We start from the raw sequence: 14,680 nt of genomic DNA, 5'->3' as shown, positions 1-14,680 counted from the left end.
GATAAATAAATAATGCATACACAACTTCATGAACCTCAGTAATATATGGGATAAGACAAACCCAAGAAGTGATCTAGAATCCCCACATGCATCTTGGGTGGCCTGGCGCAACTTAGCAGCACGAGCCGGCATGCACCCTGTTCAATACTCCAGACAAGGGATTCACCTCCTGATTAGCAGTTCTGGGTACGTTTTAGTAGGCTTGGGATACACTGTCTTGGAGATTTAAATGTTGATGGCACCTTCATGACCTAACAACAATTGAGAGAACAGGGTGAGGTATCCCCCACCAAGGGTGCTTTTATATTTTAGGTAATGGCAGGCATTCAAATCCGATAAGGCAAATATTACAAAAACACCACCTTCGGCACTGGCACAATGTGCAACTGCTCCTCCTAAACTGACCCAAATACTTTCCTTACGCTACATACGTTTGGCGCCGTCTTCGAAACTGTGCCCAGAAATTCATGCTAGAGCCAGTCGGACAGATGATTTAGGTGGTAGGATTGGAGTACAGCCTATAGAACCTAACTATCGCTATGGGCTAACACACTACACCTTTACAACCTTGTTCTTATACTTCAAAGCTACTACATGCCATCTAGGTGAATGTTGGTAATGAACGCTGCAGAACGCCAGAAGTAGAGTTCATGCACCTGGCCTGCCATTGCCCCAAGATTAAATCCTGCTGGGAGCCAAGGGAGCCAAGTGATTATCACAAAAATCAATCTTCTGAGTGAATTTACCATTAGAACTACACATTGGACTGCTACCCTAGTTAAAGCAAAAAGTTGGGAGGTTTTGCAGGTTTGAGTGTGGCATAGTTTCCTCAACATACAATGTGTGGTTGAAAGAGCTTACTTTCTGTAATGTATGTGAAGCTCCATATGAGACTGGGTGATCCGTTACCTCCTGGTGAGACTAGATTTCTACACTCTGACCTGGTGGACAGATGTTTAGGAGGCCAACCTAGTTAGTGAACCGGTACAACTCTGGGAGCTCCAGCCAAACCAATCACGGTAGCATGGAGAGTGGTCAAGGCTAAGTCTCAGGAAAGGGTGAGCCTGGTAAAGGGTCCACAAGGGGAGTAATCAAGGATTACCTAGTTATAAAAATACTATATTTATTTATGCCCAAGCAAACACTTTAAAAATGATTATAAGCAGGTAATATTATTGCACAGCACTCATACTACAAGCCATATATGCAGCCCCTGTAGCCAGTACAATACAATTAAAATGCTCCCACCCCTTAGGTTGCCAATGGCAGTCCACAAGAATACAACCCTAACAAGTCCAACCCTAAGTTGACTGGGGCCCTGCACTCAAAAAGTTCAAAGTTCCAAGTAGTTTTGAGAGCTCGGAAAAGGTTAGGAGGGTTTTGTGGACTTGTAATAAGCTCTACTGCTTCTGGAAGGTAGGTCCATGCTCCATATGTACCCTAGTACTGATAATAACGCTAATATGTATTTACACTTGCACCAACCTGTTGTTCAAATGGTGTATGGACTGACTGTAGAAGATCCTTCGACTCACCTGATACTGACAATCCTCAAAGCAATGCAATTTATCCATATTAGTTGTCCAATTGCAGGCCTCGAGGGATGGAAACATGTTGGATTTTCAGGATGCACCTAATTGGAAAATGTGCCTACAATGATTCTAAATGTGTGCACCTTTGTTCTCCTGAATATTAATGGGGGATATTGTGTAAAACCAGTCTGGTTTGCAAACCTTGAGTCCTGGAGTTGTAACAAGGAGCGATAAATTGTATATGACTGAAGAATGAATACCCTTTTATGTAGCCAGAGAGCTCACTGACCACAAGTTTTCTTTTATGAAATTTTCAGAATTTTTAAAATCTGCAAAGCCAAATAAAGAAATGTAAAAAATAACAGACACCACCACATTCACACGTTTCCTTTATATTTCCTTTCAGATGTATTTGAGGTGAAGTATCTGGCAAATGGAACGCTCACTGATATACCGCTGGACGGAAAAGGAATATCATGGTGGTCAGATTACAATATTAAATTTCGAAACCCAGACAATAACGATACCAATGCCAGCCTTGTTGCCCTTTTTGGAGGTTAGTATTTTTAGAGTTTTACCTGGGTCACATAAATGTTTGTTTTTGACAAGATACATATTTTTTATTTGTGACCAAGCTGGAGTGCCTCATGGAATTGTATCCATTTATTATTAGTGTTATGGAGATTTATCATTTGTGTGCTCATCCCCCCTCCTAGTGAGACCCCAGCACTTGTTGCTCTATTTCTGGACCTTTTTCTGAAATCCTGAATGAGCGGAGTCTTTGTATTTTTCCATTCCTATGGAGTCTATTTCCCCAATAACTCTTAAAGGCATCTGTATTTTACTATTGCTGCACACAGCTTCTTATGGGCAATGTTGCTGGGGATCCTTGGTGACCTCCTTTTGAGATTATTTTCTTTCTCCAGCATGGGGTCTGGCATGGATTCACATGCTCATGAATTTTGCCCGTCATCGGGCCGGAAATACTCGGTAAAAGAAAACACAGTTTCACTATCACTTACAAACTGTATTTCACATCTAAACCAATCACTGCACTCTGGGTCATACTGCCCCCAGCCAATGACTGCCCTCTGCCTAAGCCCCTCCTCTGGCAGCCATTTTCAGATTGTTACCGCACGTTCAAGTGTTGCGGAGTCCTCGAGTGTTGCTCCGCTAGCTATTCTACGGTTTTCATGCTTTTTCGATGGAATACGTTCTATTTTTGTCAAAAAGAGCCTATGTGCTCTTCTCTCCATTTGCCAACAAACCGGGATCTGTTTGTGAATTGCAAGGCCCTCAAGGGCAAGGATCGTTGAGTTTTCATCGAAGTTTCCAGAAAGGCCATAGGGCCTGCTCCGCACCTCCGACCAAGATGGAGGTGAAGAAGGAAGGATGTTTCCTTTTTCAGCATCTCCACCACATGCGGACTACGGAATGTGTTTATGGAGGACAAAACACCTTCAATGCCCTCTCTCTTCACCCGGACGTCAAAGGAGGAGATTGTGAGATCTGCCTCAGCTTCTCCAAGAAAACGGTGAAGGATCGACATAGACTGGCGATGTGGCTAAGCGCTAAGACCTCTGACCCATGCCCCAAGCAGGGTCATGCCTCTCCCAGGACCGGCCGGTTCAAAGAGTGTGCTTCTTAGTCCTTTGAGGGCCCTCCATCTGTGGGGGACCATAACAAGGCCAAGCACCCTGACTTCCGTCGGGGTTGCCGTGCAAACAGGTCCTTCGATGGGCAGGGCACGATCAACGTCACCATCTGCCTCCATCGCCAGCCATCGATCTAGCTCCTCCTCAAAAAGAAAGTCACCCAACCCAGCTAAACTGCTGGAGAAGCCCAAGAAGCCTAGGGTGGATGAAAAGACGGCTGACCTGCCCATGAAGGCCCAGACGGCGCAGGGGAACTAGTCATCGACGTTTGAGCTGGTGGCGGCCGCTGTCTTGAAAGCTAAAGAGGCTGGCCCCGTGAAGGTAGCCCCTACTGCGCCCAGGGTGTCCCTGCCCCCGAGACGGGAGGCCTCAGCTGGGACAGTGAGGAAGTCTGCTGGCACACCTGAGAAAAGGATGCCGTGGCTAAGCCCGGCAGAGACCCCTCGGGGTGCAAAAAGGGGTGGGGGGGACAATGAAGTCCCAGGCCATACCCCAAGACATGGATGTTTCGTCTTAGGATGATGAGGCCCGGGAGTTCCTGCACACGGTCCACAAGGACGTTGAGCACGACGAAGGCTGTAACGCCAGCGTGGGCCTAGTGTGCCCACCATGCCTGCTCAGCCGAGAGATGTATCCCTGGACATGCTTTCAACTCTAAACACGCTGGTGTCAGAAATCCATAAGTGGATGCCACAGGCCCCAGCCCCGGCAGCTCCGGTTCAGCCTCTGCCTAAAAAGAGGAAGCACCATCCAACGTCCCCACTTCCGCCTCCACACCCATGCTAGGTGCTCTCCACTCCGATGGACCCGGACATAGCCACAGCAACGACGGACGATGATGAGGACATTGTTACAGATTGCTGCAACCGAGGGTGTCCCCACTAGATTCATCCCATGGTCGCCAAGGCTTCAGAGCTTTTCCAGCTGATGGCTGAAGAGACCAAGAAGGAGGGCTTCCTATACCAGAGGTGTGAGTCCAAGAGGAAGACCATCATGGCAATGCCCCTCCTGAATGACTTGTGGGAGGCAGGCCTAGCCCTCCTGAAGAACCCTTGATCATCCCCAGCCAAGTGGGATATGCTGGAGAAAAAGTACTCTGTGCCGGAGTCCGCACCCAAGTGTCTACGGTCGCAACCGTTGCCGGACTCTGTGATCTCGGCAGCTGCAAGGAAGAGGTCATCTAACCCCTCATCATCATCCTCGGTCCCTCTGGACAGTGAGGGGAAGAATTTAGACGCCATGGGGAGCAAAGTCATCTATTCCGTCGTCGACCATCAAGGCAGCCAAAGCATTGGTGAGTACGACTGGGAACTGTGCTACAAGCTGACCCCGATTCTGGAGTTCCTACCCGACGACAAGCGGGTGGACGCGATCCAGGTCCGGGAAGTAATTGTTTATTTATTTATAGAGTGCGCCGGGCCCATAAGCATCTGGGCGCTGAGCAAATCAAGTTATAAGATAGCAGTAAATACAGGTTACAAAATAGCAGTAAATATAGGTTGCAGGTAATAGAGAGTAATCCATTGATAGGAGGATGTTACAGAGAGAGGGTACAACCCTTAGGATGCTTATAAAGTATGTATATAGCTTAGTAGGTCAACGTTGGATCATGCAAAGAGAGAGGGAAATCGCTGGTCATGTGATAATAGCCATTGTTTAACGTTCGTTTTAAATGATTGGAAGGCGGTTAATGCCCTTAATTCCACAGTTGCGCTGCATTTACTGGAAAACTGGCGCCACCTGTCTTTTTGAGTTTGAAATTCGGGATTATCAGGCTGTTAGAGTATCCAGTTCTAATGGGTCGCTCAGAGGTGTGTCTGGTAAATCTGTCTGTCAGGTAGATGGGGGCCTTATTCGAAAGATTTGTGTGTGATGTTCAGCACTTTGGGTTTAATTCTGTCGTTTATGGAGAGCCATTTGATGGAGCGCCTTTCTTGAGATATGTGATGCGATCTAGGGATACCTAGGGCTGATCTTAAGGCATTATTTTATAGTGTTTGGAGTTTATTAGTATTGTTTGTTTGTGCCCAAGTATAATGCGTTGCAGTTATCGAACCTGGATAGACTCAACGCACGTGCTATGGTGGTACTAATCCCCAACGGATAGGTACGGGTTTCAAGCGTAAATCAGTTTGTTGGTGTAACCGCTGGCAGATGCAGTAGCATTTACTTGTTTAAGTGCTGAGTCCAAATAGAATCCTAATGTTTTTACCTCATTGGCAACCTTGATTTTTATTCCATCAATGGTGATGTGACTATAATGAGAGGAGAGTTTGTTTAGTCTGTTGGGTGACCCAATGATTAAAAGCTCTGTTATTTCATCATTAAGGCATAGGCTGTGTGTTGCCATCCAAGTTTGTATAATAAGGTAGATTTTGTTGATCAATTCCTCATCTTTGACATAGTCTCCTTGAATGGGGATGAGGATCTGGGTGTCGTCAGCGTAGTTGGTATATGAGACACCCTGTTTGTCCAGTATGTCAAAGAGGGGCTTTGTAAATATATTCTACAAAGTGGGGGAGACACATGATCCCTGGGGTACACTACAGGTGATGGGTACTGGGTCAGCAGCTGATGATGGGGCGAGGGGGAAACTCTTATGGATCTGTTATATAGGAAGGAGTTTATCCACATGGTGGCTTCCTTCGAGAAGTGAGCGGCTGATTTGAGGTGGTTGCACAAGGCTGTCAACGAGTACTTGCAGGCCATCAAGATGGATATGGCTCGTGCCCTGGGTACTCTCCAACAGCACCGCTCTTCCTTTCATGCCTTCGGCGCAAAGTCGGCCAGATCAACAAAAGGTTTTGGTGGAGGATCCTCGTTGTACCGTCAGCCCTCCCGGTCCACGGCTTTTGGCGGAGGAGGTTAGCGCCGTTGTCGCCCCCAAGGTGGAACGCTGGCGCCGAAGCAAGACTGAACCGGCCAGGACGTCGAGCCCCCACCTATGCACCCCGGTGGGAGGCCGGCTGATGGGATTCGTCAGCGAGTGGGAAAGATCTCCACCGACAGATGGGTGCTGGACGCTCTGGCCCATGCACTTTCAGAAAAAGTGTTAGTGGATACCTGCAGTGACCCGGCAGGAGCAGCACATCCCTCAGACCCTGCATGAGGTAGGGGCCATGCTAAAAAAGGGGGCCATACAATTTCCAAGATGACTCCGGGGCTCCAGAGTCTACTCCAGATACTTCTTAGTAAAAAAAGGACCGGGGGCTGGAGGCATGTTCTAGACCTGCCTCATGTCTCAAGAATTCAGGATGGTCAAGTTGCAGCATGTGCTTGGCCAACAGGAGGAAGGAGACTTCTTGAAATTGCTGGACTCCTACTTCTACATCCCCTTTCACAGGAAGCATTGAAGTTCCTACGCTTCGTGGTGCAAGGAAGGCACTACCAGTTCAAGGCCATCCCTTTCGGCCTAAAGTCAGCTCCCAGGGTGTTCACGAAGTGCCTGCACCAGTGGTGGTGGTCCATCTACTTCTATGAGGGACACACATCCAGCTGCTGAAGGATCTGGGATTCTCTGTCAATTATCCGAAGTCCTGCTTGACACTATCGCAGAACGCACTGTTCCTAGGAGCCTGGGTCAACACGGTCTCCTGCCTAGCGTCACCCTCTGAGGAGAGGGTAGTGGGCATGCTGGGCATGGTGCAACAGCTGTTAACTGCCAGGGTGCGGACCATCAAGTTGCTGCTCGGCATGATGCTGTCGTGCATCTAACTTATCCGACTATGCAGGTTGCGGATGCAGCCTCTTCAGGAGTTCCTGGACGCTCGCTGGATACAAGTGTCCGGAAGCTTCGCAGACAAGATCATGCTCGACAACGACTTCTGTTGGGTGGTGTGGTGGTGTGGCATACACTCCAATGTCACCTCGGGCACAGGTTTTCAAAATCCCCCATACCAGGACACGGTCTCCATGGACACTTCCCTTGAGGGCTGGGGAGCCCATACCGGTTGTCTGCACCCCAGAGGCCTGTGGCTACCGGAGGAGAAGGATCTCCACATCAGTATCTTGGAGCTGCGGGCAGAGTTCTGGGCCCTCAAGTCATTCCTTCCGTGTCTGAAGGGCAGGGTGGTGAGCATCTTCACGGACAACACCACCACAATGTTCTACATCAGGAAGCAGGGCGGCACTCGATCCCTAGCACCCTCCAAAGAGGAGCAAAACTTGCGGCACTGGGCCGGCGACAAGAGATGTTCCTCATCCCCTTTCACCTGGCAGTAGTCAAGAGCACCTTCGCCGACTCCCTCAGTAGGGAGTTGCTCTCCTGCCACGAGTGGGAACTTCGGCAGGACCAGTTGGACCGCATCTTCATCAATTGGGGCAGGCCCCAGATCAATCTGTTTGTGACGGCGGTGACCTCCAAATGGTAGAAACTTGCCAGCAGGTTCCACCAGCCGAGGAGCATGGGGGATGCATTCTCCTTTCTGTGGGAAGACCTGATTCTGTAAGCATTTACCCCATTACCTCTCCTGCTGCGAGTCATAATCCAACTCAAACAGTGCAAATGCAGGATGATACTCGCCCCAGTGTGGTCGAGGCAGATTTGGTACCCAGACCTTCCCAGCCTGTCAGCCTTGCCTCCGGTCAAGCTACCAGTGGTTGTGGATCTGCTCACCAGAGAACGAGGTGCAATCCTACATCACCACCCAGGATTGCTGAACCTGAGGGCTCAGCTCCTGCAGCCCTAGAGTTTGGAGAATACGAGTTGCCAGCAGACTGCAGGGAGGTGCTTTCCGAGGCCAGAGCATCGTAAACTCTTAAATGCTACTGTCACAAGTGGAAGCGGTTCGCTACGTGGTGCCGGTCGCAGAAGATCACCATGGGCACGGCCCGCAGATTCTTCCATACTTTTTGTCCTTGGCCAAGGCGGGGCTGGCACATGCCTCCATCAAGGTGCATATGGCGGCTATCTCCCACTACACCAGGTTTCCTCGAATATCTTCTGTTTGGTCCCACTGTCTCGTCAAGGAGTTCCTCAAAGGACTGTTTTGATCTTTCCCGCCGTTAAAGGCTCTTGCCCTGGCGTGGGTGCTCAACGTGGTGCTGACGAGGCTCATGGGAGCCCCCTTCAAGCCTATTCATCAGGCCCCTCTGACGTTCATCTTGTGGAAAACGGCTTTCATTGTGGCCATCACATCTGCCAGGAGGGTGGGTGATATCCAGCTCCTATCCTGCAAACAGCCATATCTGACTTTCTACGAATCGAGGGTGGTGCTAGGAATGCACCCCTTCTTCATGCCAAAGGTTCCATCGGAATTCCACCTCAAAGAGCCTTTGATGTTACCTGGGTTTTTTCCAAAGCCTTAGTCACCGGCTGAAAGAGCCTTGCACTCTCTGGACGTTGCTCGTGCTCTGAAGTTCTACTTGCTACCAACTGAGTTTTCGGAAGACGTCTCCACTGTTTGTGAACTTTGGTCCTGGGAACCATGGGAAGGCCTTGTCCAAGGGTTCTGTCTTCAGGTGGCTCTCTGGCTGTATCACACATTGTCATCGGTTGGCCAACTGACCGCTGTCCAAGAGCCCATTCCACCAGAGCGATCGCTGCAACGATGGCGTTCCTGTCTGGTGTGCCCTGGCTGGACATCTGCAGGGCTGCTACGTGGAGGTCTACGCACACCTTCCAAATGTTCTACTGCCTCGACAGGGATTCCAGAGAGGAGTCCAGAGTCGGCCAAGCAGTGCTACGCAAACTGTTCGCTTGAGTTGAGTCTGTTCCTGAGGTAAGAGTTTTGCTTCTGTTGAGCCTTCTTCATGGATTCACATGCAAAACCTCCCTCCTACCCCTCTGCGCCTCTTCTTGGTCATACTGCCACTGTACGTGCTTACCAAATCTGTAGATGGCTGCCAGAGGAGGGCTTAGGGAGAGGGCTGGGGGCAGTATGACCCAGACTACTGTGATTGGTTTAGAAAAGAAATACAGTTTGTAAGTGAAAGTTAAACTGTATTTTCTTTTACAGAGGATTTCTGGCCTGACGATGGGGAATATTCATGAGCATGTGAATTGTTAGGCAATAATTGATGAAGTGACCCTGGGAGAGACTACACAACACTTGTCCTCTTGGTATTAGACATTGGTATAGGCCTGTACTACACATGTTGGTAGAGTGACTGGGCAGTCAGGATTATCTCAAGACTGGTACATGTGAGCTGCAAAGCTGTAGCAATGAAATCCACAAATACAAGTATCCAAATAACGCTTACCCTCAATGTTTCTAGTAAAAATAATAATTTTTATTTTTTTATTTTATTTATTGTGCATGGTTTACATGTAAAACCTTTACAATCAGAGTATGAAAAATGTTATCATCAAAAAAAGATACATAGTACGTCAGTAACGAAGATAAAATCATCATCATCATCGCATTTAACACATAAAAGAGAAAAACAAAGAAGCAAAGTGGGAAAAAAAACACACTGCCTCTAAACTCGGAATTCAAAACGTATACCTTCTGGGCTTTGTCCAGACTAAAACTTATTTAACTGTCATTAAGTGTTCTTTAAAAAGGGCAATATCTATAGTAAACAAATACACTTAAAAATACTTGTTCAGAATGATCACAAAACTAGTAGATACTCTTTAGAGATGCTTTGTATGCACTTCCTACACCGTGGGGTCACGTCACTAACTAGGACAGTACTTGCATTTATATATCACTATGGCACTTTGTAAATTCGGAATGCACTGAAAGGAAAGGAAAGGTTAAAGGAAGGAAAATGTTAAACAGATTCTCAGGGTATGTGAGCACTTTCAATCATCCAATGAAGTCTAGATAAAAACCTTTCCCAGCGATTATTAGTTTAAAACCAATGCATTACCTATGAGGGACAGTAAGAATCAAAGTCAAATGGAATAGAAGAGTCTGCAGGGAGCCAGGACAGCCGACGCCAATTGGAGCAAAGTCTATGGTGCTGAGGCACTTCTTAGATAATCAAAGTCTTGCACAAAGTTAGTTCGTTGAAGTGCAATCACTGTAGGGCCACAAGCTGTTACACTTGTGAAAAGGTAGAGCTGAAATCAACTCTAGAAACGCAGCCACTGCCAATCTCAACTGAGAAGAGCAAGCTACAGACACTGAGGTAAGTACCCCAAGTCAGAACAGTACCTTTGGTTAGAAGAGGGTCAAGCTGGCTTCTGTCTGGTTGCAGCGATGCAGATCCTGGGTTCCTGGGCCTCAGTCATGGGGACAAGAGGGAGGACGTCTGGGGACTCCTGCGGCAGCAATTAGAAGGTCGTCAGCAGCTAGAGGCTCTTTTTTCAGATAAACGGCACTTCGCGGTTTCATCGCTTGGCAAACAGCACCACCGCGGATCTTGGATTCCTACACTCGTTTAGACCTGCACTTTGGTGAGGGGACTCGAGCTTTGGTCATCCTGCTTCTGGAGGGTCCTCAGGAGGCTTTTGCCCGGATCACTGATGTTGCACTCGACTACGGATTTCTCAACCGCTGGCACTCGGTTCCTGCAGCAGCAAAGAAGTACAGACAGTTGGGGAAGGTATTCCAGCAAAGTTCGTCTCAGTTGGTCCCCCTAACCCAAGGGAAGAAGTCGTCCCTTCCGGAGCTTCTCTTATCGATTGGAAAAAGGAGTTTCAGCATAGCAGCAGGGCTTCACTGGGCAGTTCAATGGTCCAGGAGGATGCAGGAAGCTTTGTTCACGGTTTCTTCGTCGGGATGTAGTGGTCGACTCTGTCTTCAGTTCCAAAACCCATGTATTTAAGCAGGTTTCTCCCATTCATACACAGCCTAGCTGTCACTCAAACAGCAGAGTGGCTGTCTTGCAAGGACAGCCAGCCAGCCAATCGGGACTGGGTGCATTCAGGTTTCCCTAGAGACGAAGGACAGGAGAGTTTCGGGCACCTCCCTCACTCCCAGCCCCTTCCAGACACACTGGAGCCAGAGGCAGGTTTCAGCACTGAAGCCCGCCAAAGGCAAAATGAACAGAGGGCTTAAACCTGGTTTGGCATGCAGAGTAAAACCCAAGAAAGTCCTCACAAACAGAAAATGGCGAAATAAGGAGACCGGGGCCATTTTGACAAAATGGCCACCCATGGGTGCTATACTGCAGCTGAGGATTCATCCTGTGGTAGAAAAGCACAATGGTAGGAAAATTAAACCACTGCCACCAGCCATTAAAGTTGTAAGTGTAACATAAAAAAATGTTACACAAGTAGGTAGCAAAAAAGGGCTACTAGGTAACCCCCCAGCACTCCAGATAAGATGGTGTGTGCTGGACCTACAAAGGAAAAAGGTAAGTAAAGTCAATTTACTTTACTATTCTTGGGAACGGTAGTTCACACAAGAAGAGGTATTTAACCCTTATGAGAAATCTATAGGATTTCTCTGTGACACTGCACTGAAGGTGCTGTGTGTCACCATGCAAAAAGTAGATGCCTATGGAGTGTGTCAGACAATCCAAATCAGGTCGAAACACATGGAGTGAGTAAGACTCCAGGGTTAAAATTAAAAAGTCCTAAAGTCCAGCAAAAGAGCTGGGGGTCTCTAAGGGTTGAAGGGAATTAGCACAGAAATGAGAATTCTCCCTAACATTAATCCACGCGAGACCCATGATGGAGAACAATAGTTACAGGTAAGTAACATGTTCCTTATCCTCCTGTAACTACAGTTCTTTTGGATAGAGAGATACTTAGTATCTCTTCTAAAAATGTATAGTCTGAGAGATTGGCACACACCACCTATGTGGCGTGGAAAAGGGATGCCTAGTATCCCCCTTCTCTCTGCGCGCGTGATATTTTTAGTCCCCTAGACAACCTCCTAGTTTTGGCTGGTGGCAGTGGACGTGTTCTACCACCTATTTTGTGATTTGTGTACCACAGGCTAGGTCCATAGCCCTGGTAGTGCATTATAGGAGCACCCAAGTACCAACTTGGGGCCTCCCTTCTTTTTTCACCAATACTAGCGTAGTTGTTCTTAGTTAGCCCTTATTCTACCATTCTGGGAGGGCGAGGTCAGTATGTGTGTTTTCATTTGGCGGGATCCATTGGGTGGCCCCGCCTAGGTTTCCACCCGCCTGTCCTTTGTCTGCCAGAGTGCCTGAATGGGACTAGCTCCCACTGGAGGTATGGCTGTCCTGATTGGACAGCCATATGCCCCTTTCTGTAAACTGCTGAGGATGATTGCAGAGGAGTGAGTGCTGGAACTGTATAAAAGGTGAGGCTCCTGGACTGAAAAGCAAGTCGACCGCTGGAGGCTGAAGTAACTGAAGAAGAAGATGAACAGAGATGCATGCAGACCCTTTGCAATACTGTCAAGCGACCACTGCTGTTGTGACCCCGTTTTCTGTGCCACAAAGAAACTCTGAAGAGGATGATCCTTCACTTTGACTAGTGGTCACAACCAGTCCCAAGACGAACTTTGATTTTAACCATCTCCCGAGGTCTGTGAGTTTCCAGAGCCACGGAACTCCAATAACAGGGGACCTGCTGCCCATTTCGAGTGCATCATCATGGAAAGGCTGAATCTGTCCAAGTCTTTGCTCATCAGAGTGTGGGACTACAGGAACCAAAAGTTGACCGGGCAAATCGCATCCTTTGTTGGTGCTGCAGAAAAGGCGCAAAGACTGCAGAGTGACCAGAGAAGTTGATGAAAACTGTGCCAGAGGTTCTCCCTCGAGACTGCTGCTGAGAGATCCCATCCATTGACCTGCCTTTCGTCATCAGACCAAGGAATCCAGAGGTCGAGTCCAGAGCTGCAACATCACAGAGCATCCACCACAAACGCTTTCTTCAAACATAAGGTACTGTGGGGAAAAAGGTATTGCTTACCTTATTCCAGTAAGTCGCTCCAGAGCATTAGAGTGCACGCAGAGGTGTCCAGGGCAGCCCGCTCTTACCTGCAACTCAAGCTGCTGCCGTATCTGCTTTCCTAAAGACTAGAAAGTATCCACAGGAACCTTTGACTTCTGCTGCTTTTCAAGATTTCAGCCTCTCTGAAACGCCTTTTAGCTGGGGTTGCGTTTTGGAATTTAAAAGACTTTCTCAGCAGGGAAATTACCTCTAGAACATGAAGCTCTGCTAGGATTACACTAACCAACTGTTTTCCTTTCCAAAAATTACTCTTATATATATGTATGCTGACTATGTGCAATTATTGTATTACTTTGTGGCTGCGCGTTATTACTGATGATACAGTGGACCTGTCAAACTCCTGTAACAATTGTGCACGTTCAGCAACTACCTACTAAGAAGTGGCTTTTTGAAAGTATTTTAAAGTATACCTATGTGTGTTGGTTTATTGTGCTTAGTATTTAAGTGACGCTTGTGTAAATATAATCTATATTTTAATATAAATGTATGTGTGTTTCTTTGATATGCATTACTAATTGGGTTCAGTGTACTTACCTACAGCTCACATCTTTCTCTCAGGAGAAGCCTGACTGCTCTGCCACTCTACCAAGGTCTCCGAGTAGTACAGACTGATACTAAGAGTTGGAGCTCTACAAACCACTGGGATACTTACTAAAATCTTACCTCCTAGTGGGACTTTAGAAATAAAGAAACCTGGGGGCTCTGTGGCGCACAATAGAAATGGCCGCCTGATTGTAGAGCTCACGCTCCACTAAGAAATCCTGCGCCTAATTCTCCTTTTCAGAGCTGCCTGCCGAACCAAAAATAACTATACGGATAGCCAAAGTATCCGTACTTGTTCCTGGAAACTCCTGGAGGTCAGTGACCGGAAGCGCCTAAGTTACGGCTGGGCAAACACCAGCCGACCTACGCGGCTGACGCAGTCCGGCACTGGGTACCTTGGGGAGCAACTCGGAGGCCGTGGATGCAGCTGGATGGAAAGCCCCAGATGGGAGGAGCCTGAGTCTGCGGTCCGCGCCCAGCGTCCGAATCATTGCTACGTGGCTGGTGCACAGAATCGGACAGGGTGAATGGAGCAAAGGTGATTGTATAAGTGCACATTGGTGGTGCTCCCCCCGAAGTGCTAAAACATTTAAGTGCACCCTGCCCCGAGGGACTGGTCAACGGGAGAGCATTGGACCGACATCAGCCACCTAGCAAGCAAGGGAAGCTGTAGACTCCTGAAATAACACTGCACTACAAATCACCACGAACGTAATAATCCAATAATAGAATACGTGGGAGGACACAGTCCACTCGTGGAAACCAAGTGCTGGCAAGCTATACCCTGATGATTGTGCATATATAACGCCTTTGACCTCAGAGCCTGGTCCTAGCCCTTTGTGGAGGCATCATACAAGGGGCAGAATTGAAAATATGCAGAAGTGTGGCAAGCCCAACATTAGAGTACTGCAGGAAATGCAACAGTGAACATCACAATATCATTATGGGCGAACCATACAAAGCAGGTAAAGGCGCCAAGACTCCTGGGAACGAGAAGAAAGGCCCAATCAATGCCTACACCGGCAGCCAGAATCAAATCACTACTGCGGATGCCCACACTTGCACTAATGAGGCCTTGGATCCAGAACCTGGCGATCAAGAAGACAGGTTGACAACAATAGTGCAGA

The 14,680-nt window shown here is 48.0% G+C and overlaps 1 protein-coding gene across 2 annotated transcripts in view; it reads left to right on the top strand.

The window, feature by feature from the left end:
• TMEM30B (transmembrane protein 30B) overlaps positions 1-14,680 on the top strand; it is a 270,478-nt gene that overhangs the window by 165,446 nt on the left and 90,352 nt on the right. For both annotated transcript variants that reach the window (XM_069622706.1, XM_069622707.1), the window contains exon 6: positions 1,939-2,088. In XM_069622706.1, the coding sequence (XP_069478807.1) occupies positions 1,939-2,088 (150 nt within the window). The remainder of the gene's footprint in view (positions 1-1,938; positions 2,089-14,680) is intronic.

Source organism: Ambystoma mexicanum, chromosome 11, assembly GCF_040938575.1.
Source record: "Ambystoma mexicanum isolate Mex_15411 chromosome 11, UKY_AmexF1_1, whole genome shotgun sequence".
NCBI classification, from domain to species: domain Eukaryota; kingdom Metazoa; phylum Chordata; class Amphibia; order Caudata; family Ambystomatidae; genus Ambystoma; species Ambystoma mexicanum.
This window is presented reverse-complemented; position numbering and strand designations above follow the sequence as displayed.